The sequence below is a fragment of the Lampetra planeri genome, chromosome 32 (assembly GCF_965212315.1).
Source record: "Lampetra planeri chromosome 32, kcLamPlan1.2.h2, whole genome shotgun sequence".
Taxonomy (NCBI): Eukaryota; Metazoa; Chordata; class Hyperoartia; order Petromyzontiformes; family Petromyzontidae; genus Lampetra; species Lampetra planeri.
The window spans coordinates 10498052-10523443 of NC_136138.1; the positions used below are offsets into that span (position 1 = coordinate 10498052).

At 51.3% G+C, this 25392-nt stretch overlaps 1 protein-coding gene across 8 annotated transcripts in view; it reads right to left on the reverse strand.

Moving 5' to 3' along the window:
* LOC144729454 (forkhead box protein P1-like) overlaps positions 1 to 25392 on the reverse strand; it is a 198892-nt gene that overhangs the window by 12805 nt on the left and 160695 nt on the right. For 6 of the 8 annotated variants that reach the window (XM_078609756.1, XM_078609757.1, XM_078609753.1 and 3 more), the window contains 8 exons: positions 24255 to 24356; positions 11701 to 11788; positions 10143 to 10226; positions 7525 to 7620; positions 6662 to 6959; positions 5533 to 5609; positions 5273 to 5374; positions 2706 to 2827 (listed from right to left, as the gene is read on the reverse strand). In XM_078609756.1, coding sequence (XP_078465882.1) covers positions 2706 to 2827; positions 5273 to 5374; positions 5533 to 5609; positions 6662 to 6959; positions 7525 to 7620; positions 10143 to 10226; positions 11701 to 11788; positions 24255 to 24356 — 969 coding nt within the window. Of the gene's footprint in view, positions 1 to 1747; positions 1885 to 2705; positions 2828 to 5272; positions 5375 to 5532; positions 5610 to 6661; positions 6960 to 7524; positions 7621 to 10142; positions 10227 to 11700; positions 11789 to 24254; positions 24357 to 25392 lie in introns of all 8 variants that reach the window. The other 2 variants (XM_078609760.1, XM_078609758.1) reach the window with 2 other exon arrangements.

Genomic DNA, 25392 nt, shown 5'->3' on the forward strand with positions numbered 1-25392 from the left:
CCACTGTGTGATCTGTTCCTGTGTCACGTTGCCTATTCGGAGTTATAATGTATGAATGAATAATTATCACCGAACACAGTCGCATCTTACCCTTACCAGCATATTTATGTAATATATATATCCTTACGGGATACATATTATCGATAATAACAATCCCAGCCTAAAACCAAATCACCCAAACTCTGTTCAATCTCGTTAGATATCAGAAGCTAAGCAGGTATTTGAGCCTGGATAGCGCTTGGCATGGTAACCACCGCTTACAGACAGGCACTCGATCAAGGTCCTTCAGTACTTCTGATCTCCAACTACTCAGCACTCCCAGGTCTAGGTTTGGTGACCGGGCTTTTCTTAGCGTGGCACCCAAGCTATCGAACGCCTTGCCACTTGAAATCAGGAAATCAGAGTCGGTAGATAGATTCAAGTCTGCTTTGAAACCCCATCTCGTTGAAGTGGCCTTCTTCCCTCTTTAGTTTTGCCGGTTGCCCTGGTTCTGTTTATGTTACTTGCTTTTCATGCATTATGCATTGGGATCCTAGGATGGATTGAGCATTATACATTTTAATTATTATGTTATTAAGTGATAGGCAGTGCAGCTAAATCCACCGTTGTTCTGTGCTGCTGTACTCCCGTGTTAATGCTATCTGCCCTTACCAACCCACAACTGAGCGGCGAGGTGAAGTACGGTCAAACGACCCAGAGAACCACCCACACGATGGTTGGGAGGTGGATTGACACAGGGGCTGCGTGTTTACGTAATTACAGGTACTACGATAACAACAACAATAATAATAAACAATGCGGAGGTTCACCTAGGCGGCACTGATATATTGTATCATCGTAATCACAAGACCAACGACAAAAAACGAATGGAGTTCGAGCGAACATCTCGTTTCCAACAGGGCCGGTTTCACCAATCCAACGCGTCCTCAGGGCTAGGCCTCAGGCCTTAATGCCGGCTCCGGGAGACTTTTTCCACTGCCACATCTGAGCCGAGCCACCACAAGGGGCCCCCTCGCAGCACGGGTGGTTTTCCACTGGGCTATTTGCCGAGCCAAGCCGGAACCAAACTGCGATTAGCCGGTCTCACAAGGCATCTCAATCTGGCTCGGGGTGGGGGCGGGGGCCAAGTAGAGCCAGGGGCGGAGCTAATGACGCCTTCAATGCGTGTGACGCGAGTCAGTTCACACCTCCAACGCAGCGTCACTGCGTTCGTCTGCGTGCGTACCGACGCGTTTATCGCGTGTGACTATAGTTGGCACAGCTCGGTTTCTGCGGTGGAAAAAACAACCCGGAGCCTCCCGGGCCGGCACAGGGCGGCCCCGACGGACGCGGTTTGGTTGTCCAGTGGAGAAGAGGCACGGAGGCTGCTCAACGCTCAGCCTCTTTGTGTCCCGGCAACATTCGCGGAGGCCGAACCATCACCACCACCACCGCTGGCAACCACGTTGATCGAGCGGGGAGGGGGGGGTGGTGGAGCCCCCCCGCGTTCAGCCTCTGCGTGCCGAGCACTCTCACTGCGCCGCGGTCAACGCGCGACGCCGCAAGATCGGAACAACCGGGACCCCTGCATGGAAGCGAGAGGGCGCGCGCAAACTCGCAAGCAAGCGGGCGGGGCAAAGCGTTTGGCGCAAGCGAAGCGGAGGCAGCCAAAGCGGAGGGCCGGGGTGGAGTTAAGGAGGAGACGGGGCGACAGGGGGAAGCGGTGGGGAGGAGGGAGGGAGGGAGGTGTAGCGGCAGGCGGCCTTACTGGAGGAGGTATTTCCTCAGAGCCCTGCCGGACGGTTTCCTGTTGCTGTCGGTGCCCCGGTAGGTCCAAACGGAACCGGCTCCCACCTCTGTCCGCACGAAGCATGGGTGCTTCGACAGATTGGTGCGGATGGCGTTCTGGCATGCGGGCGGCGGCGGGTGCGCGTGAGCGCGCGCATGCGTGCGGCGCGGGGCAGGCGGAGGTCACATTGGGGGGGCGGGGGGGGGGACGGGGGTCAGGGGTCACGTGGGAAATGTGGTGGAGGGTGGGGGGGATGGGGAGGGGATTTGGGCAGCAGGTTAGCGGGACGGGGAGCAAATAGGGGGCAGCGGCGCGCGAGGTTCAAGCGGATTTTCCAAGCGGGCAGCGAAGCCAGCGCGGAGTAGGTGTGGAGCGGCACGGGAGCGAGGGACGGCGGGGGAGCCGCCACGGGGGGCGGGGAAGTGGGGGGAGAGAGAGGGAGACACAACAACAAGAGGGGAGTCACTCACAAACCACCATTAACATTCAGCAACATCCAAACGCCGGTGGAAATCGAGAGTCGGGATGGAGAGTGGGGTGGGGGTGGAGGGGGGGGAGGGCTCATAAATAATTTGATTCAAAATTCCTTCTTCTCAGCATTCGTTGGTTTTTCAAAATGTATTTTAAAATCAGCCTTTCTTTTCCTTTCCCTCTGAGCTCCACGGCCCAGAGTGCGGCGCGCATGGCAAGGCAGCCAAGCAAGAAGTGGCGAAGCAAAGCAAGCGAAAAGCGGGGGGGGGGGGGCGGAAGGGCAGGGCGGCGGCGGCGGCGGCAACGGCGAGGACCGGTTGCCGTGGGTTACGTTGCCAAGATCTCACAACCCTGGAGGCGCAAAGGGGCACAACAACAGAGAGCGGTGAAGCGCGGCAGACGGCGGTCGCCCGGGGCGACGGGTCGGGTGGGCGCGACACACACACGCGTGCGCGCGGCGCGTTACCCTGTGGGTTTCTGCGGCCTTCGCTTTTGGAACTCCAGCTCGTCCACCGTCCACACTGCACCCTTAACGTTCTCAACACGCACAAAACACTTGTGCAGGCTCAGGTTATGCCGCACGGCATTCTGGGGTGGGGCGGACGGACGGGCGCACGAGTACCCGGGAGCGGATGGGGTGGGAAGAAAATGGACACAAAAAGGAACAAACAAAACACAACGCGGTGAGTCACTCGAGGTGTTTAGGACTTCCGGCCTGGTCAACAACAACAACACGTCTTGAGAGCCCTTTAAAAGACCGGGGCAGTGAAACGTCTTTAAATCATGAAAACAACAGTAAAACAGTGAACTCGCCCAACAACCAGGTGGTGCACACGTTGTGCCAAAAGCAGCTCCACCCCATGCATATCGGGCCCTGTGTGGAGTTTATAGCGTCCATCACATCCTGTTATTCACACACAGTTGTCGCTTCTGACTTGTCTTTTTTGTTTATCAGCTCTAGGTGAGGTGCAATGAACGGCCACTCGCTGGGAATGTTTGTCATCTTACACCTGAATTTTTTACGATGACGGTGATAACTTTTTATTGTATTTGTCTGCGCAGAAGCCACAATGCCAACAACAACAACCACCGCCATCTCGTATTCCCGCCGGTGACCGAGCCTCCCGGTCGGTGCGGAGCCCACGGCACATAACCGGATCGATGTGACACAACATCGTGGATAGATTCAGCCTCCTCTGTTTAACGTACGAATCCTGGACACGTCAATATAATTCATTTCTAACTCTTTTCATTAAACTAATTTGATTGTTTTACTTCATACGGTTTGGTCTGTCGACTTTATTATACTTATCCGAGTTATAAAGCACATTTATAAATACCCCAAAGAAAAAAAATTCAGGGAGCAAATTATACAAAACATATCTTGATCCAAAGCCTCTGCACATCTCGCACCAACCTCATACACCTATTACAGCTTTTAAAACCCTCTCACGATTCGCTTTTGCTAATTATTCAATCACAACATTCAACCACCTGTTGAACAGAAATCTGTGGGCTGTGTATAAATGGATGACCCCCTATCATCACGCCACGCTTAATTCAATCGTGCACCGAGTTTTCCAGCTTGCGCCCCCCGCCGACACAGAACCACGCGGCGTGCGACCGCTTTCTCCTTCGGCTACTGCGCAAAGCCCAGCTCGGCCGTAATGGCCACAAGGCGAGGGCCGTTCGCCGCCGCGGTCTTTCGACCGACAATCTGCCGGTTGCGAACGCCCGCACAACAAACAAAGCGCGGCGCTGGAACGCGCGACGCCACGATGCCTCCGTCGGTTTCTGAAAGGGTTAAAACAACGGCGAGCCCATAAACAGCAAAACGCACCGCCGCCACACGGACTAAACTAACAACAAGTAGAACCTGCGGAGGCATTTTTATTCCCAACAGTAAAACGATCGTCTGATTCGTAAATACAACCGTACCAATATAAATTCCTGACATTTTTTTTTATCAATTCCTTTTATCACTATTACTGGGTAATTATTTTTGTACAGAGAGGGCTTAAGTTTAGTTATTTTCAGATGGGAGAACAAAAATTTTTCGCGCTGGAACAGAATGCACGCCGGCTATGAGGACATGTACAGGGGGACAGGTACGGCTATGGGGGGACAGGTACCGCAGCTTGGGGCCGCTTCCCTTTAAACATTAATTGCGAAGTATATTCTTAGGTTTTTTCGGTAAAGTCACGTACCTACGTGACTTTACCGAAAAAACCTAAGAATATGAATCCTTGCAGTCACGAAAGCTTCAAATCTATTTAATTGCGAAGCTTCAGCTCACCGTGTACCCCACGCAGCAGGCCTCTTCCATGTTGTGCGCGTACCCCCCCCCCCCGGCAAGTATGCGGGTGTTACATTTAATTAGGCGATTGAAACATGACATTTTTGTTGATTGCATTTGAGCGTGAGCGCTGCCAGTGTAAAGTGCAAACGGAGCGTTGTGCAGCACTGCAAGCACCTAGGCCACACTAATCGGGTACGAGAGGGGGACAGGTTCAACCTGGCGACATTGCGTTTCTTATTTTAGCACAGTCACCTTACGGTGACTGTGCTAGAAAGAACCAAACGGGACAATTTTTTTCGATTTAAAGCTTTCGCGACTGCAGGGATTCATCTTCTTGGTTCTTTCGGTAAAGTCACGTAGAAGGAAAGTAATAAAATAATAAAAATAAAACATAATAAAATAATTCTCACGACGTTTCGGCCACAACGCAAGCAGCCGTCCTCAGACAGCGTCTCCCCGACAGACCTGGTCTTCACCTGAGGACGGCTGCTTGCGTTGTGGCCGAAACGTCGTGAGAATTATTTTATTATGTTTCATTTTTATTATTTTATTACTTCCCTTCTACGTGACTTTACCGAAGGGACCTCTTTTGCTAGTATCATAGTATGAAAAACCTATTCAGATTTTTTTCATAATTTTAAAGTACCGTTCGCCTTTAAAAAAATCGGTGAAAATCTAGAACAATGTGTAAGTTACAAAAAAAAGAGTCGGTCAAGTTTCAAAACGCCGGGTACCTTCCAAGTGGCCGTGTTCGTGCGGAAGTAGGCGAAGGTCGTCGTAAACCAGGTGTAGATTTCATTTAACGTCAGCTGCCGGTCGGGGTTCTCTATGATGGCCTGCGGAAAGTGGGACACGGCAGGTTTAAAGAAATATTTCAACAGCGGCGTAACAAACGATTCAAACAAAACTCAAGTTAACGAGATTCGGAGCGAAAATTCGTCGATGTCAGCAGGGCTGATGGCACGGGGTGTGGCGTGCCGAGACGGGATCTCACCTGCCGGATGAGAGAGGCGTACGTGAAGGGAGGTCTCACCTCCGCGTTCCTGTAAAACTCCTGGTTCTGCGCTATTTCTGCAAAAGAGAGGGCATCGTCGTCACTCCGTCAGAAAGTTTCTTCCCCGACGTATGGACGTACGTATGTTTGAACAACTTCTTTCGCACCGTACGTGGCCAACCGTGCTAATCGGAGGTAGCCCACCGACAAAGCGATAATTAACCCTCAAGGCCATGGCAGGGACGTTCGGCCCAGCCACGATCTATCACCTGCTGGCGAAGGCTTTCCCCCCAGAAAGCTGCCGCCATATCTCACGGTCGTGCTCTGCAACGATCCACCTTGCTCCTCCCCACGAGCGAGCCGATTTCATCGCTCCGTCCCTGCGGCGATCGACCTCTCGGGAGTAATTCCCTCCTTTGGCTGCACTCCATCATCAGTCTCGACCACCGGACGTCATCCGCCCCAGCGACGTATCCCTGCCCGAACCCGCTTGCTATTTTCAACGGTCAATACGACGTCTCTGACTTCAATGCGTTCTCCAAACCACGTGCTCATCTTTCCGTCTCTCAGTGCAATTCCAAGCATGAACCTCCCCCACCCCCCCCCAACCTCACTTCTTTGCGCACTTTTGTTCACTCTTCCTCATCGACGTCCACCTTTCCGATAGACGTCATCACACACGTGCACTACACACCGACTAAACACTCCATGCACAATGTTTTTGCTGCTTTCCATCGTCAAAATTACATCTTTAGAAAGCACACCAAACCTGCTCTCGCGCCCACCCCTTCGATTCATCACACGATCTCGACCCGCCTTCAATCATTGGCCCGAGGCCTATATGATGCTCGGCTGTATTTTCCAGTTGTGTTCCTCCGGCAAATATCTACAGTTGCTGAGTGAAAATGGACGTAACTTTATTTTAATCGATTGGGATTACACAAAGCGATCATCGGCCCCTACTGGCAGACGAAGGCCAAGTTCTGAGCCACCTTACAAGGCACAGGGACAGCCGCCAGCGGGGGCGCGGGGGGGGGCGCGGGGGGGGCACGGGGGGGGGCACGACGGCACGTAGCCAGTCGGCGTCACAGCACCGCCGGAGGGACGACCTCCCCCCGCTGGCGCTCACCGCTCGAGAGGCAGCCGAACTTGTCGAGGTTGCGGCGCCGGATGGGCCCCACGGCCTGCATGGCCTGCATGGTGCTCTGCGTGAGCACGGTGAGCCCCTGCACCACCCCCATGCCGGAGCCCGGCGACATGGAGAGCCGCGGCGGCGGGGGCGGCGGGGGCGGCGGTGCCGACAAGGCCGCCGACGACGCCGAGAGGACGGCGAGGGCCGTGGGCGGCCCGCACGGCGTGGGCGGCGTGTGCGGCGCCAGCGTCTTGCTCCGCGGTGGCGTCTCGGGGACCGACCGCGCCAGGTTCAGCTGCGACGGGCAAAGAACACGGGAAGGGAGGGGGGGGACACGGAATGACGTGCGGGAGCCAGCCTAGCGGACGCTTCGGAAGAGGTGGCGGGTACCCACACTTTACCCCGCCACACGCGGCCTGCCTGCACATCGATTCACTGCGGTGGATCCCACTCATCGGTGGACAGAGGCGGTGGGCGGTTGGAGGAAGAGAGGCGGGACGGGGGGAGGGGGACTCAAGAAACCTGCACCATTGTTTCAACTGCCGCCCCTGGGTGATGGAATCGAAGTGGTGACCGTTGGATTGCAAGCCCAGTGTTCTAATCGTTTGTGCGCCGACTCAGAAAATACAAAAGGAATTGGATTTACGTAACGTCCAGATGCGACCGCATCTCGAAACACTGACCGCCTACCCAATATGCTTTGCGCTAATTAAAGCATGCGGGAGGTGGGGACCGGTTTAACGGTGGTTTGCGCACTGCACTATGAACCTGGCGGCCTGCACGACGCAGCACAATTTGCGATGCGATTTGGGTTGATAAATGGTTGGCATGTAATGTGGGTGGCATTGTCGTGTACCAACCTGCACTGCCCAGTATGGTGAAGCAGCATGGCCAAACAACCCCCATGACCGATGGAGGATGGGGAGGCCTTTATCCACCGGTGGATTGACAAGGGGCTGTAAATAATTATTATTGCGACAGCAGAAAGATCGAGGTTTACAGCAAGCGGAGGCCGACGGGTGGAGTTTGAAATCTCAGTTCCATCACCATTGAAAAGTGGATATTTATTTGGATTTATTTACGCCACTGCCAATCAGCCCGCTAACGCCGCAATGCCTTCAAGAATTCTTCAAGAGTTGCGACCCCCACGGCGAGTCTCTCATCATCTCGACTCCATCAGACGTCACGGCACCACCCTACCCCTCGCCCCTTCTTTCCAGGATCTCTGAGATTCTCTCTCTCGTGTATAAACCTCAAGAGTTCCCCAATAAGCGCGGCGAGCCCACGCGTGTAGATGTTTCCTTCCTCTCGGTGACAGTTAAAGAGCTCCCTTGTGTTCATTTTAACTGGCCTGTGAATCATCGTGGAAGTTCTGTTGCAAGTTGCGCTCAGTGTGCAGGGGTACGACCAAGGGACTAGCTCATTGAGAAAATTCCCGGTGTCGCTGCATTGACCCAATCCAACCACGACCGGCAGCGCCATATCAAGCAGACATTTTTGTGCCCAGAGTTTACCGAAGGGAGGCCCAGACCGGGTTTCAGATTCCCATTGCTGCCGTCACTGTGCATATGCAATGAGTGAACCTGCGTTGCCAGGCATTGAAAGGCAATGCGCTCCGATACACCCCTACATGAAACTCATTAACACGCGCACACACACCCAGCACTGGCTTGCAACACATCACACGCGTACACACACTACACACACAGCTTATCAAAGTTATGACCCCTTTCTCATAATGGCAGGGTATAAAAACGCAAGCATAAATTTCTAAGTTTTTATGTTTTTGGGTTATTTATTAGATCTGTAAATGTATGGCGGGGGAGTTACAAGCATTCGGTTTATTGTGGTGTGACAGCCCAGCCCTGCGGGTGGTCTAACTGCAAGGAAGGGCAACCCCTGACACTAATAGGCACCGGTTCACGCCCCACTGCCACCACCGCTGACGATGGGGCGCGCTGTGGGAATATTTTAACCGTCTCCGGAATAAATAAACAAAAATCCCTGCAATGTCATATTTTCCCACTAGAGGGTACGACGGAGCCTTCTGAACATTTGCCACCCGGCCCAATGGACGAATAAAAATAAGAGTCGATCAATTTAAAGTATTCGTGAAATAACGTGCGGCTCTTTTGTCAATCAATGCTTCGAACGCGACACGGCGGCCTCGCTGTACGGACATCGGTGAAAGAGAGCTTCGCAGCTCATCGGATTTTTCCGCTACAAATAAATATTCTGATTCTGTACGTTGAACTTCTTTCGCACCGTACGTAGCCCAACCGTTCTAATCGGAGGTGTGCGACACAAAGTTCTTGACGTTTATATTTTTTTTAAAACGTCACCGTTTCAACCGGCGGCCGATGAAAATGCGCGCAGCCTCTCTCGTGACACGCGCCGGTATTTGTACGGACGCGCGTGTAGGCACGATGAGGCCCATGGATAAGGACGCCGTGCGTGCGGTCTCAACGCCCGGCACACGAAGACGAAGCGCCGCAGATGAAATCAGGGACCCCCCTCCCCTCCACTCCCCCTGGCAAACTTCCAAGACTTCCGTCAACCAGAAACTTGTTTTGCAAAACAATGAATTTGCAGGAAAATAACGAGTGCGGCGAGAAAAAATAATAATAAACGCCCCCTCCGCCCCGCCCGCCAAAAAAAAATTCCGATGATTTCATCATTTGAGAGTTGTTTTTGTTTTTAGCGGTGACATTTCCACAATCTTGAGTCTGCGCGCCACAAACTCTGTTTGCAATGACGGTGCCACTAACCATCATCATCATAATCCTGCAGGGGTTGAAACAATTAGTACTATTTTGTTGGCAAGTCAAAGAGTGGATGTGCTTTGGGTAGACTCACCCCCAACCCAACGCCCCCTCCCCCCGCAGGAATGTGGAATTTCTACCACTGGCTCCCGGCAGCCAAACTTCCACAAGTTCACCTGCAGGCAAATCTAAAATACCTAGAAATGTGTGGTTTATAAAGTGAAACGACGGCATCGTCGTCTGTCTTCCCATTATCACCAAAGTGGTTCCTGGAGAAAACCTTCCCGTTGATGCATTGAAACTACGACGTCCTCTATTGCATTTACAAAAAACACGACGAATCGTTAATAAACGGCCGCGTGCCGCTCAGGAAGGACACGTCGCTAAGAAGCGACGGTGGCCCCGCGTCGGAAATCATCAATGGAGTGGCAGCCAACGGAGGAAATGCACCCGAGAGGACGCGCAGCGAGGGTGCGGAGCGGTGAAATCAGCTGCCGTGCGAGGTGAATGAATGCATCGTGAGACCGTGAGATACACCGAAGCCTTGGGGAGGCCTTCACCCAGCGGTGGATTGACAAGGGTTTGCAAGTGACGATGATGACGACTATGACGTTTCATGCGTCGCATTAACGACGATGGCGCCTGGGGTGAAAGGAACACGACAAACGAAGCACCGCGTTTGTGTCTGTATAGGCCGTGTCTCGCGACTGCCTTACCGGCTGGATGCAGCTCTTCGACTGAGACTTGGAGACGTGAAGATGGGACATCATCGCCTCCAAAATTTCCCTCTCCTTCTCCAACTGCACGCGGGCAAAGAGCGCAGCATGTTAGCATGGGAGCCGAGCAATGTACCCCGATTCCAATCCTCTCGATTGATCTTGTAGGTAGAGGGGCCTTTCGGCCTTCTGCGTGTACCCATGCAGCTTTTTACTCGATCCACTGCCGGACTGTACCTACGTATGCATGTCGAACTTATTTCGCACCGTACGTACCCAACCGCGCTAACAGAACCTAGGCCCCCCCCCCCCTACGCCGTGCGGGTCGTAGTGGTCGGTGCGGGTCAGTGAAATGCGGGGGAGGAGAATAGTCGTTTGGAGCACGGCGGTGTGAACCACGTGGTACTGTAGCGCTGCCCGCTAAGGCCCGCCACGGAGCCTAATGACGACAGCCTCGTCGCGGTGCCCCGTCTCAGCCTCATCCAGGACCAGCCACGCTCGACGTCCAACACCCGACGGGGTTGGGATATCTACGGGATCCTGTCTAATTTTTTGCCAGTATCAAACACGATTTTAAAAAAATCTCTTTCGCCCGAGCTATTAACGCTTCGGCGTTTGCATCGTCCTTGTGGCGGTCGCCTGTTGCCGATGTTGTTTTTTTGTTCTTCTATAGCACCGGTGAGACGCAAAGCCATAAAGGAGGCTGTCTCTGGTGTAGGCAAATCAGTTTCAAGGACGGTGCGCAGATTATATCAAAGCAAATTTGTTTGCATGTTTTAGCACGAGCATGTGTGGTAAATGCAGACCTGAAGCCCCGCAATAGGCATCGATTTGGTGTTTGAACATCTTAACACCTGTAGTATTGCCAGAAAGGGTAAAGAGATTGGACTAATTATGGGTGATTCGAATCACAGGATGCACCGTATCCAGTATAAACACACATGTATTGTATATTTGTGAATGCACGCTTGAATAAATGTCACATATATGCGAGAGTGTATAAACTAAAAATGTATAAACACTGCATGGCATATGTCAATAAACTCATGGTGCATGTACGTTGTTTAAGCAAAAACACATGGATACCCAGACTGCACACACGCAGATACACACGTATAGCCACGCGCACACCACGAGCCTCCATAGTTAGACTACGTACATGGCTGTTAGCGAGCACCTATTAAGGTGGGGGCGGCACTCAAGGTAGCGGCGTGACCAGCTTCCTGCGCGTTCGGTGCCGATGTTAGCGGGCTGCACCTGGGGCACTCATTTAAGGCCGACTCGACCTAGGGGAGGCGCATTCCAGACTAAGATCCCAATCAGAAGGCTGCTGTGGGAAGTCAACAGCGGATTTCCTTAGGATAGACTCGTCCCTGCCATCAGAACGTGGAATTCCCAGCCCTGGCTCAGGGCAGTCAGCAGGAGATGAGCAGCACCTCGATGCTCATGTGAGCGTCAGGCAATCGCTCTGTTATTGTGACTCCCACACGCACGCGCACAGATGCACGCACGCACACGCACGTGTGCAGAGGCGGGCATGATGGGCGTGCACACACACCTGTATCTCCAGCTGGTGCACCACCTGCATCTGCACGCGGCACTGGGCGGCGCTCCGGTCGTCCAAGCCGTGCTCGCTGTGCAGGTGCCTGTGCACACACACGCACACACGCACACACGCACACACACGCACACACACACACGCACACACACGCACACACACACACGCACGCACACACACACGCACACACACACACGCACACACACGCACACACACACACGCACGCACACACACACGCACACACACGCACGCACGCACACGCACGCACACACAACACGTACGACCCTTGTTTAGCATGGCTAGAGACAACTGGGGCAAAGCAGTGTCAGCGAACGCCCGTTGTGTCTGCAAGGAGAACATTTAGGTTCTCCTTGCAGACACAAGGTTCGAGCCGAGTGTGGCTGTGGATTAAATTTGTGAACGGCTCGCCATCCAACCACCACTTGTATGTGCGTGTGCATGCTTGAACTTCTTTCATACCGTACGTAGCCAACCGTGCTAATCGGTGGTGCGGGTGAAGGACGACAAACTAAACACAAAAAAGCAGCTCGAAAGGAATGAGCTTTAAATCGATATGCAGAGAGGCAGACAGAAAACAGCTCACGCAGGATACGTTTCAGTTAAGTGCACACACTGGCAGCCGTTCTTCATCAAGCCGCTGCGGATCGTGGGGGAGTTAATTCACTGCACCTCGCCACGCTGCTCAGTACAGGTTGGTTAAAGGTGGAGAGCACAGGTGCGGGACCGCAATGGGTGTCTCTGGACTGCCCCCTCCTCTATGCACACCGTAGGCCCCGAAGCTGCCCGATAACGCGCCGCTCTCTCCAGGTGTCGTGGGCTCGTGGTCGCCCGCACGGGCGCCGTCCGTGCTCAAGCCCGTTTAAGCTTCCGCGCGACTGTGAGAGATCGGGTGAACACCAGGTGTTTTTGATCGGAGGCTGAGGATACTTTTTTTGCGTGCGCACCGATTGTGTGCGTATGCGTACGGGCGCTAATTGCGCACGGCTGAGCTTCGCAGCTGTGCGTGGCTATTTCTCTGTCCACCAATCCTGGTCGAGAGACGGGAGAGGCAACTTAGCTTGTGTACTTTTCCCCTCTGACAAAAAGGCAGTGTTTACGAATGACGGCGGTGATGATGATCGAGCATTTTGAGGACAGACAAGACATTCCAATGCCACGGTCTGACGGGCGATGATAAACGACGCTTGAATGTACAGACAGGTTGATCCGAGAGAAAAAAAAACCCATCGGCATTTCCTGAAGAAGTGCATTGTTGGTCATCTTTGTCTTTGGTCACCATCAAAATAAATTTGTGTAAATGTGATGATCGACTGACAGCAGCAGCAGCAGCAGCGACAGAAAACAACTGCGGGCCGGCTGCAATGGCCGTATGCACGTACGCACACTGGCCGCATCGTTTTAACGCACACTCGTGTCTAAGTTTGTAAAGGTATGGTTTTTCCAGCCTTGCGCTATTATGCCGTTGCTCATTGTTGACAGATCTGATATACGTAGCCGAACAGGTACAGTAGCACACCTTTAAGGGAGTTTACAGAAAAAAAAACCCATAAATATATATGTCTGTTGAAATTCTTTCGCACCGTACGTAGCCACCCTTGCTGATCGGAGGTGCGGGCGGAATTGCATTGCTATTATTTATTATCAGAGAAAAGCATCGGCTGAGTCTTAAGACCGTAAGCTGTAAGGTCATAGTTCAAAAGTTCTCTTGAATGTCTTAAATGCGAGAAGAAACCGCAGATACCAGGGGACCACCGATATGCATCACATTCCATCAATTGGTAAAGAGTAGGTCAGCATCCTACTTGCTGTACTGCCTCCTGTAAGTGCCTCGCTACCCCCACAAGTGTGTGGCGGTCTCGCGCAACTTCATGATCTCTGCGCGATCCATCATCCCCGTCTCCACGTACAAACATTAAACAAGGTGGCAAGGAAGACAGATGACCATGAGTTTCACAACCACGCTCTCAATAACGGCTGGGGTTCCACTTCTGTGGCAGACCAGTGCTTCTCAGCTCCAGTCCACGCCCCACCTCTCCACAGTTCAGCTCTTGCGATTCTCCAAGTCATTTCAACTCATACTCAAACTAAGGCACCGCACACCGTATGCACCTGATGATTGTAATGGGCACGAAGTCGGGAGTTGAGAAACACTGACCTACACGGAATTTAAGTCAACGTTGCATATTTGCTGAACAATCAAACTGAACTAAAAACTAAACTATTAAAATTTTACCAGGTAAGGCCTTGTCGAGCTATATAACTCTTTTCGCCAAAGTTGCTTATCGTGTGGAAATTTATTAGAGCCAAATACTCTGAATGCACGTTTCTAAATGTGGAGGGGAAAACCGGTGGACCCGGAGAAACATCCAGGCGAGCACGGCGAGAACACGCAAACTCCAAATATACAGCAGGCGTCAGGGTCGGGATCGAACCCACGACCTCCTGTATACCAGACGAGGTAGTTAACATCTCCTAGCCACCGTGGCGCCAATCCACAATGCTCCACTGCAGTAGTTTTATTTATTCAGACCGGGCCCCATCATTCAGACGGCAGGAGTGCAATCATCGATATCGTCTGGTTGGGCCATCATTACACTACATGCGCTTCACACGCCTGACTGCTGGTGAAGACCCAAAAAGCCGGTCCAGAAATTTCTCAAACAAACAAAAGTCTGGAAAGGCCAACAGGATGATAGGCTTAAAAAAAAAATATTTATTTGTGGTGTCTATTTTTAACAGGCTGACGAGCCCTCACATCAAGGGGGCTCTGTGCAAAACCACTCACGCGTGGAAAATAGGCAAATGCCCACACAAACGGACGCGCACGTGAGTCGAGAGAGATAACGCAAACGCGCGCGCTAACCGCGGTGGCACGCACAGCATGATGTGACAGTTTTTTTTCATGAGAGCGCTTTGTTCAAGGTGCCTTCCGCTGCCGATATTGCCCAGGTGCTCGTGCGGGTGTTGGGCATGAGCATTGGTGAGCTGTGGCGAGTTTCGCAGTGACAGGGCTTAAGGAGGTTTTGTAGCTTTGAAAGAAATGTGATGTGTCCATATAGTTCATCAGTGGGCTCCTTGTCTCTCTTCTATTGGTACGGCTACCGTGGTGGTAGGGCGCCACGGTGGATAGATGTTAACTCCCTCGCCTGGTATGCAGGAGGTCGTGGGTTCGATCCTGACCCTGACGATCCGTGTATCTTTGGAGTTTGCATGTTTTTTTCGTGGTCGCGTGGATTTTTCTCTGGGTTCTCTGGGTTTTCCCTCCACATTTAGAATCAACACGCGTTTAGAGTATTTAGCCGCAATACATTTCCACGTGATAAGCCACTTCGTTGAGCTATCATTTGTGGCCAGGTCTCTTCTGAAAAACAGCTATGTTGCTGAGTGGGCCTTACCTGGTAAAATAAAAAAAATGTTACTGCCATCCATAATAAAGTTTGTTTGGTATAGATCGCGTAGATATAAATGTGTCGTTAACCCACCGCCGCCACCCGACACAGCCCGAAACGTCGCCTAAGATATATATATAGGATAAAACCATTCACAGCCTCAGCGGTATTGAGAAGTGCGTGCGTTGAGTTTTTGTTGTTGTTAACTGTCTTTGTGCACCACTGCCAATGCAGCAGCAGCACCACAGAGATAATTAGTTTGACAGGATAACAATCGTCTGCTCGCTTGAGCCCATTAAGGGTCGCTCTCCTGTAAAATATCACAAAATAAATGAGGATTTCTCAATAAATGCACACGTGGAGTAAAAATCCACTTGTAAGCAAGAAGCGCCATAAATCAAATGTTGTTTTTTTTATTGGCGAGCATGTAAGCTACGCAGGCATTAAATTAACGTTAAAATGTAAGCTATATGTGAGCAAGCAACTGCTGAAGTCGTTTAAGAAATGCAATATTTCTGGACTTTTTTTCTCTCTCTCTGCAGAACCGCTACAACGGCAGCAGCAGGCTGCACGAAGCCAACATATTTATTTACCTCTTTAAAGAACGTCAAAGGTAACATTTGCCAGGATTACTTGCCATGTGCTTTCATAAATAAAAGCACATGTAAACACCGCTATTAAATGATTCTTAAATAACTAGTGACAATACAATTAGAACCCGCTGGTGAGTTTTATATTTTGTGCGTTTCTTTTATTATAGTTGCTAGAAATAAATCTAGGCGCAGATTCAAAATAAGTAACGTTCAAATCTCTGACTTCGTAGTGCAGTACGCCAACCACTTCACCACCACTCCCATCGCATAAACGTATAGGAATCATGAATCTATTCTTACGCGAGTGATTTCATGCACGTAGCGAGAGCGTTAGAATTGATATTCGCTGATCAATCTACGTATTATCGTTATGTGCCTACTTATACGTGAGGGACATTTGTTCAATTTGAATTTTCACAAGTCCATGTCAACCAGAATGCGTGCAAGGCTTTGCTTGGGTTATAAGTCAACTGCTGAGGGCTAAATACGCCTACTCACGACTCCTTGTATCTATGTATGCAAAATAAGAATAGGTTTTACCCTTTCTGGTAAATACAACAGATGTTAAGATGTTCAAACACCAAATAGAAACCTTTGGCAAGGAATCAAGTCTGCATTAAGCACACACACACACTCTACGTGTGGTGAACAGGCACACAAACACGCTCTCATGATATATGCAATGTCTTTGAGACGGATTGGCCTACATCAGAGATAGCCTTCTTTATGGCCTAGTCTCATCCATTTTCAGACAGGAGAATGCATATATTATCACAGTTTGTTTGCATGTTCACCACAAGGGCGTGTGGTTAATGCAGACGTGATTCCTTGCAAAAGGTATTTATTTGTTGTTTGAACATCTTAACACCTGCTGTTTTATTGGCAGAAAGGGTAAAAACCTATTCTTATTTTTCATACTTTGATACTGGCAAAAAGGTCCCATGATATCGTTGTATGGATGTTGAACTTCTTTCGCACCGTACGTAGCCAACCACAATAATCGGAGGTGTGCGGGAAAGACAACAAAGTAAACACAAAAAGCCGTTCTAAAGAAATGAGTTTTCAATCAAACCGTTCTCAGAACCCGGCACAGAATATAGGAAATACATTTAATTCAGATCTTGAATTACATAAAAATACAAGGTCTGGCGCAAAAGATTTTCAGGGCCAACGCCGTTCATGCCACCACATTTTTTTCTCCGGCCCCTCCAGGTATTTCCCTCCACATTTAGAAACATACAATTAGATTTATTTGGCTGCTATAAATGCCCACGTGATGACAAGTCACTTCGTTGGGCTATCATTTGTGGCCACTTTTGAAAAATCACTATAAAGCTCAGTGGGCCTTACCTGGTGAAATAAAAAAAGAGTTTAGTTTTAGTATAGTTATTTATTGTTAGCTATTTGCTAACCTTTACTATACTTTGCACTCCTATTGATATTTTTATATTGTTTGTTTTAATAGCTCTCCGGATTTCTTCAGGATTAATTATTCTGATTCTGAAGATACTGAGCTGACTGAGTTGGACGTTCCTTGCTGATGAGCATATAATATATATTTTTCTTTCTGCGACATGAGCAGACGATTCCAGACAAAGTCACGTACAGCTCAGATGTCTGCTGTTTGATAACACAGCACAGGTTCAAGGTTTATGTCAACACAGCCGCCTCGTGCTCGTGAGCGCTCGTAGTTTTTTATTTTACAACCCCAGCGCTCCGTGTGCGTTCAGACCGCGCTCGGCTTGAAACAACTCGGGGAGGGGGGAATTAAAAAGCGACAAAAAAATTTAGAACTCTCCCCCCCCACCTCAACCGCCCCCCCCCCCAACCCACCCAAAACATTTTATTCCAAACGCAGCACACTAAACCAAGCAGCGCAGCAAAACCCTGCGCTGCGTCTGAAAATAATCTAATCGGGAAATCTGCGCCTTGCTAAAATAGCAAAATGCACGTACGCGGTACGGACTTGTTTGCGTTTGGCTGAGAATATTACAAAGTGGAATTTCCCGTCCGAAATGAACAAAAATCAGCATGCGAGATTTTTTTTTCTCTCTCTCTCCGTTGGGCGAGCACGAAATGCATCTCTCTCTCGCTCTCTCCCCCCTCCTTAATTCCCCGCGCCGCTCTCTCTCTGTCAGTCTGCCTCGCAACTGGATTAAAGCTCCCTGGGTTTATTTATTTTGCTAGGACACACTTCACCGCCGCCATCTCCCCCCCCTCCACCCCCCGATGCCGCCCGCCGACCCGCGCCATTCCGGTGGCAAAAGGACAACCAGTCTGCGACTTCCCTCACCTCAAAGTGCCCCCTGAGCTCAGCCGTTCCCACCGCGTGAGCTATCATCCCACAAACCCCGCGTGGGCCACATCGTGAACACGCGCACCTGGCTGGGGTTTGGACTGACACAAGAGCTCCCGCTTCCACGTTCGCACCTCCGATTAGCACGGCTGCGGCTACGTGCGGCGAGAAATAAGTTCAACATACGTCAAGTTTAGGGTAATGTGGTGGTGGTGGTGATGGCAGCAAGGGGAATAATCAAGTGTTGTTCCTCGGTAAAGCAAGGTACCCTGGGCTGCACGGCATGAACCAATTAGAACTGTCATCATGGGCTCAAATAAATCTACGGCAGATTTAAACGCGGGGTGGAGCGATGGCGCGCAGTGGTTACCACACCTCCGCTAAGGACCCGAGTTTGAGTCCCGACCTCGACTGTTGCGCAACAAAGGTACAGACTGCACGCACGCGATGCCTCGAAACGTGACAGCATCGCGAGACACTCTACGGCACTCAGGACCTGGTGACCTGAGTTCGATCCGAGGGCCAAGGCTAACATCAGTGGCAAGCGATAACCAAACTGGTCCGGGGTTACCACCTTCACCAAACCACACCGACTCGCGTGGTGAAGTACGGTGAAACGGCCGGCCCTTGTGAGCGACGTGGTGTGCGGAGACCTTCATCCAGCAGTGGAGTGAGATTGCGTTGTAAATGATCGTCGCCGGATTTAAGAGAGGAGCAGACACTTTTCAAAGCAAATGCTCGAGGCGGCGGGTGGCTCAGCCAAATGTGCCGAGGTCCTGGCTCCGTATCCAGGCGGCTACCGATGGAAGTGGACTGAATGTCTGGTGTCAGTCCGGCCACCAATAAATGCACACACACACATAAAACAAAAACTAAAATCGTGATAAAATTTGGTTCAAGTACTTAATGTCAATAAAACCCTAGCTCCGAGAAATTAATATCAAGCTCTCAAACTAATTTAATTTCATCAGGTTAGGCCCACTAAGCTATATCGCTCTTTTTCAGACGATATTAGTTTGACGGTCATGCAATCGACGTAACAAGTGCTGCCTCCTTTGTGTCGATACGAGGTCACCGGAACCGATGACAGAAGAGGTGCTGCGACATCTCCTTCCACCGACAATTCGTTACTCTGGGAGAGTTCCCGATGGATTCTTGGCCTCACGCCACGACGCCCATAGCGCAATGGGGCTAAATTCAGGAGTAAAGAGACGTAAAACCGACTTAAGGTTTGACCCCTTTTCCCCCGGAATTCACGCGACATTAACGACAATGGCATGACTCCAGCAGCGTCCCTCTGGGAGGGTTTAGGTCACGCTCGGTTTTTCCCCGACTGCAGTGGCTCTGCGGAGCGCTGGGAAGCGAGCAGCGGACGGTGAGAGTCACTACCAATGCCCACGTCGTAATAATTTTACGCGACTCAAGTCAATAAAAAAAAAACTTTTCGGGGGAGTAGGCGTTTCACGGCACCACCTTGCAGCAAGGCTGCCGATAATTAATTTTGACTGCACATTAAATGGGCGTGGCAGCTGCCACATCCTTGGCGGAGCCGTCCATCACCGATTTAAAGCTTTCGTGACTGCAGGGATTCATCGTCTTGGTTCTTTCGGTAAAGTCACGTCTTTTTATTATTTTATTATGTCCCTTCTACGTGACTTTACCGAAAGAACCAAGAAGATGTCCATCACCGCTCTAGATTTAAAGGTCTCGTGCCGTACACAAGGCGGCAATGTCGCTTACGGCTGCCTGACCCAATGAGAACATAGACAGGTAGCTAGCTAAGCTGCGTATTGGCACAAGCTCTTTATTCAACCACCAGCGATCTCCACACAAAAAAATACAAAAATCAATCAGCCCTGAAAATGAATCAATGGCAAAATAAAAATGTGCAGGGGTTTGTGGAGAGAGATGGTGGTCCTCCAGGGATATGTCCCACCACTGGCAGAGCCAGTGGGGGGGTGGGGGGGTGGGGTGGCACGTGCCCCCCCCAATGATCGGATCGAAATCCCTCATTTCGATCCGATCATTGGGGTTTATGAGTAATAAATCGGCATTTTGCGACCCCCACCGCCACTGTGTAGCATATTATTACGTGCCAGGAACTCTATGAGATGATAGGACAATATTCTGAGTCCATAATTGGCAATAAGTAAAGGCAAAGCAGTTATAAGTAACTCACAAGTTGCGTATACAGGACACGACTTCCCTGAAGGCATCAACACCTTAAGCGAGCGCGATGCCGATCACACAACGCGGTTCGAATTCAACCCTCGATCGATGGCTGCGCCATCGCCGCACACGCGTCGAATAAAAAGCAAGGGACAACTCCCTACTGACTAACAACTCCTTACTTACTAACAACTATCATTTTTCATTGCTGGAGGGGTTGCCCCCCCTACCTGAAAATCCTGGCTCCGCCATTGCGTCCCACGGAAACCCGGAGACTGCCTGGAGAAGGTGGCGGCCCTGACGCTCGCTCTCAGGATCGGCACCACGGTTGCTACTTGCAAGGGGCTCAGTATCTTAACTTACATAGATTTATACAGGGCCTTAGTCCAAGGAACTTTACAATAATTATCCCACACCTCTGATGACCGCGTTGAGCTAAACGCGGCGCGAAAGAAGTTAAACATACATACAATTATAAAATTGTACATGAGATGAAAGTCGTAAAAAACGTGTTGTTATTAAAAGTGGTGGGTGTAGCTGAGGTGACAGAGTAAGGAGGACAGGTGGGAGTGGTGAAGGAGAGGTTGGGGTAGTGTGGGACAAGTCACAACAACTGCCAAAGACAGAGCGCCCTGCGGTGTCGGATTGTCCATCTCGCGGCCAACCCTCAGATCGACAAAAACTCGAAATGGAATAAACCGGAGGTGCTAAACAGAGCCAGGGGCTGGCAGCCCACGTCTCTAATCGGTGGATCCTACAAATTCGTAAAGATCCCAATCCACAAGCGTTGAGCGAGTGCCCATCTGTACTGGAATTGAGTTTCTACCCCCGCCGCATGCGGGGGTTATCTGCGCACGTGTAAACACTCGTGAAAGGAGTTGGCCAAACATCTAAACATAGGACCCCAGAGCCTGGGCAACTGTTGGCACCGGTTCTGACCGTCCCAGGTGCCTCCCTTGCTTCCGTGCGAAAAACCGCGCACTTTACAAATTCTACAAATCTGTGACGTAACATTTGTATGAATGAAGCTGGATAAAATCAAACAATGATTCACCTTAACATAATATAAAAAGCCAGCACAATTCTGGAAACAACCGTACGAACCCTCACAAAAGCCTCCCACACATCCCATGCAGTGTTTCCGAATTGCAACTATAATGTGGAGGGGTTTCTAAACATTCGCTGCAACACAAAACGTGGAGCCGTTGGGCGCTTCCCCCGCTCCGCGATCCTCGCGAGCGCTCCGCTTGAACTTGTAAGAAACGACACGGTTGCCCCGGCATCCGTAAAACAAACTACGTACGGAGAGGGCCGTTTTCGCGCTAATTGTGTGTGAACGAGCGAGCGAGCGAGAACGAGCCGGAGGCTTTTACTGCCCCCGCTAGCGCAAGCCGTCTTTTTCCCCTCTTTGTCCCCGCTGGCGTGCGACCGAGGAATCGGTGCGCGTCTGGCGAACGTTGCGGTATACGCACGCAAGACGTTCTCTCGCTGGCAGTAGAAAGTACCAACATTACAGCGTCGCGCACCTCCACGTTAATATTTCGGCGGTGGGAGCTAAATTGCTTTTCGTGCCGAGAGAGTTAAGAAGGAAATCCATTTTGCTACAACAGTTATTACGTCACATTCAGCCAATTCTGATTTGGTTTGTTTTATAAATGGCGTGTGACATACAATGGCAGCCATTTAACTTTAATTATGGAGGGGTGGGGTGGGCGGGGAGGGGGGGGTTTAACCCCCCTCCCCGCCCACCAGGTGTGCCTCTGTACATTCACGTAAATAACGGGGAGGGCTTATAGTTTGAAAGGATGGCCTCCTCATGGTGAGGACAGCGATGGTGCCGCATCAGAGGTCAGCCCAGGCTCCTCCTCGACATTTCACATTTTGCAGTCGGCGACGGAGGACCGGAGGAAAATGAGGAAACGGAAGCGGGTTGTGTCCCGAGGGTAGAAGAGACATTTGGGTTGATTTGCGTCGTTGCTCAACCCCCCTTGGGATGAGTTTTTGCGGGACAGATGTTACGGCAGCCTCACAGAGACTCTTGTTTTGCAGTTTACTGCACGTGAAAAATGTGCAACTCTGGCCATGACGCAGTTTAAAAAAGAAAAAAGGGCCTGGCATTGTGAGCAACATAACGGGATCTTTCACTGACATGTAAATACACAAAGGGCATTCCAGACATTTTCAAAAAAAGAAACTAAAAATCGCCGCGATCTAATGGCTTATTTTAGAACCCCATCTCGAGTACAAAGAAGCATGGAGAGAAGCATTCTTCGAATTATCCCGAGAGACAACGAAGAGAAATGCGCGATGAAGAACGTGTGCACGTCAGAGATATCGTACTGACCGTCGTCGCACGCACGTTGAACTTCGTTCGCACCGTACGTAGCCAACCGTGCTCATCGGATGACGTCAACAAAAGTACGTGAGCTCGAGCAGGACGCGTCGCCAGAAGGGATGACGGTCGAGGCTAAGAACGGAGCTGGAGCCAAAGGAGGGAACGCGCCCGAGGAATGTTCGTGGAAGCGATCGAGCGACGACATCATCTCGCGTGCAGGAGCTAGATGGGGCCGTCGCATCGTGGGGCCGACGCCTCCGCCCTGCGCGGAGGGACACGTGCCGGCGACGGGCGCGCGTGGCGCATCGCTCCCTCACTCACAACAACAAAAAAACTCTCAAACAAAAAAACAACAAAAAAAACTCCGCGGTGCTCCTTCGCGAGCGAGCGTCCATCATTACCGCGCCGCTCGGGAGGGGGGCCGCTCGCCCGCTCCCCAGGAGAACGGCGAACGGTGGCAACCACGGCGGCCGTAATGACCGCATCTTGCGCGAGCGATTAAACGATTTAATTAGGATTAGGCTCTGCGCGGGCAGCCACCGAGCCTTGCTAATTAATTGGCAGGGTTTCCGCAGGACAGCACAAAGAGAGGCTCTTGTCGACGGGGGTCGGGGGGGGTCGTTGGCGGTGGGGGCGGAGGGAAGATGAGACTGGCTTTGCCAAGCGGTGTGTCTGTGCGTGTGGTTACGGTCGGTGTGTCAGCGTCTGTCGTGATGCACGGCTATTGGCCTCTCGAGTTGGCAGAGTGAAAATTCAGTCGCGGTACAGAAGCATTTTTACTTGCCTTCCGCAACCTGGGTTATACCTGGGCCTCTGCACATCATAAAAGCAGCGATGGGAAATAAGTAAATTATTATCTTGGTAGAGTTACTCACTGCTCTGCACCGAATGCCTTGCACTTGAGGCGGTGGCGCTACGGTGTGCACCGCACTCACACCGGGATCACCAGGGTTCGCTTGAACGTGAGTGGACGTTGCATGGTGGTAGGAGAATATAATCCGTCAAAACCTCACCACTCGCAAACTGGCACGGACCGAGTCCTCCACACGGGTGGAGGAATCAACGAGTCAAGTTCGTGAGAATAGTGACCACGGTAGGAGCAGCAATAGAAGAGATAAGGAGGCCACTAATGACCAAGACGGACACATCACATACTTGCAAAGCTACAAAACCCCTAAGCCGGTCACTGCGAAACTCACCACAGCTCGCCAAATACTAATGCCAAAATCTATCCCTGGGCAATATTGGCAGTAGAATGTCCTGTGTATATTTTTTTTTTACTTCTTACGCACCATATGTAGCCAACCGTGCTAATTGAAGGCACGGGGGAAGGACAACTAATTAAACACAAAAGCAGTTTTAAAGAAATTAGTTTGTCAATCTAGATTATTTAAAAGTGCACAGCTCCAGTGCCTTGCTAATATCAGAAGGAAAAGCGTTCCAGTGGGCCGCAGAAACGCATCCAAAAGCGCACGATGCATTGACCGTCTTTGTTTGATGGCCAGCCAAAACCCGCTGCTACTCCGAGCATGGCCGGAGTTCGCGTGATGGTTTTACGCTCCTTGATGAGAATAGCACGTAATTGTGGTTCGTTTGTTTAAAAGAATTTTGCGTGTGTAACGAGTGCGACCTCAGCGGTAGCGATATAAGAGAGATGATGAGGAGGAGACGCGACCGGCCGCCGGCGAGAAAGAGAGCGACTAGCTGAGAGTTGTTTCACCGTCGCTGCGTGCGCACCGCGCGGTACTCACTGCAAGAACTGGGAGTACTCCTCGCAGAGGGCCTCGCAGCCCGGCCACTTGCACACGCCATGGCGGTAGAGCGGGTGGCCCGGCGAGTCGTCGCTCAGCGAGCTTCCGGGCGGTAGCGGCGCCAGCGGCACAGGCAGGACACGCGCGCGCGCACACAGTCAAAGACAAGAATCGCCCGTGTAGCCACAACAGACTTTTTGGGGCAAGTGCTGTTTGCGAACACCGATGAGGGCTGGCACAGTACACACGATGGGGTGGGTGGCCAGCACCAGGTACTAATTTGAGGCCGAGTTGACCTAGCGGAGGCCCAGGACTGGTTCAGATAATCGTCACTGGTGTTGGCTGTGAGCACGAATCGAACTCGGGTCGCCGGTTTCTAAGCGAAGCGCGCTAACCGCTACACTACCGCTCCCCACGCATACAAACAGAATAACACAAACACACGGACACATACATACAAGACACAAACAGTTCAGCTGCGAACTTAAATCATTCAACGCAACTACGGCTCAAGGACAACCTCAAAGCTTCGCCTAAGCCCTGACCGCAACGCTGGCCCCAATGCCCTAACCCAAGCTATCTCCCGTTGCTCTTACAGCGCTGCCACCATCGCTCCCGTTGCCGCCAACTTCACGGACACGATTCCTCCGCCCATTGTGAGGACTGGGTCCACCAGACTTGATTTGTAACTTTGATCCTTACCCGTGTCACCTTTGATAATCCTTTACAACTCTGGCGTTTTGAGCCTGTTTTTTGTTTAGACCTAGCGCTACAGCAACAAAAATCACAAAGCCGTGGCCCACCGCTCGAAGCTAAGCGAGCGGTGCCATTCTGAGCATCGACTGCGGAGCGACATAGGTTGGCTAAATCGCTTTTCTGGTTCTTCTGGACAAGGAGCCTCTGCGGGGACTTTGTCTGGGGCGAGGAGGGCAGGCGCAGTGTCAAGCAGCGGCGAGAAAACTCTCGCGATCGCATTTGTCCCGGTTTGTCCAATCGCGTTTGTCCGGCTTTGACCGACCGTGATTTGGCGTGCAGGCGAGGGGAACGGGCACAGGCCTGCCCACACGTGGACTGCCATCGCTTAAATTCGGTCACACACACACGCATGGCCGCACTTCCACAACCACCGAATATATGA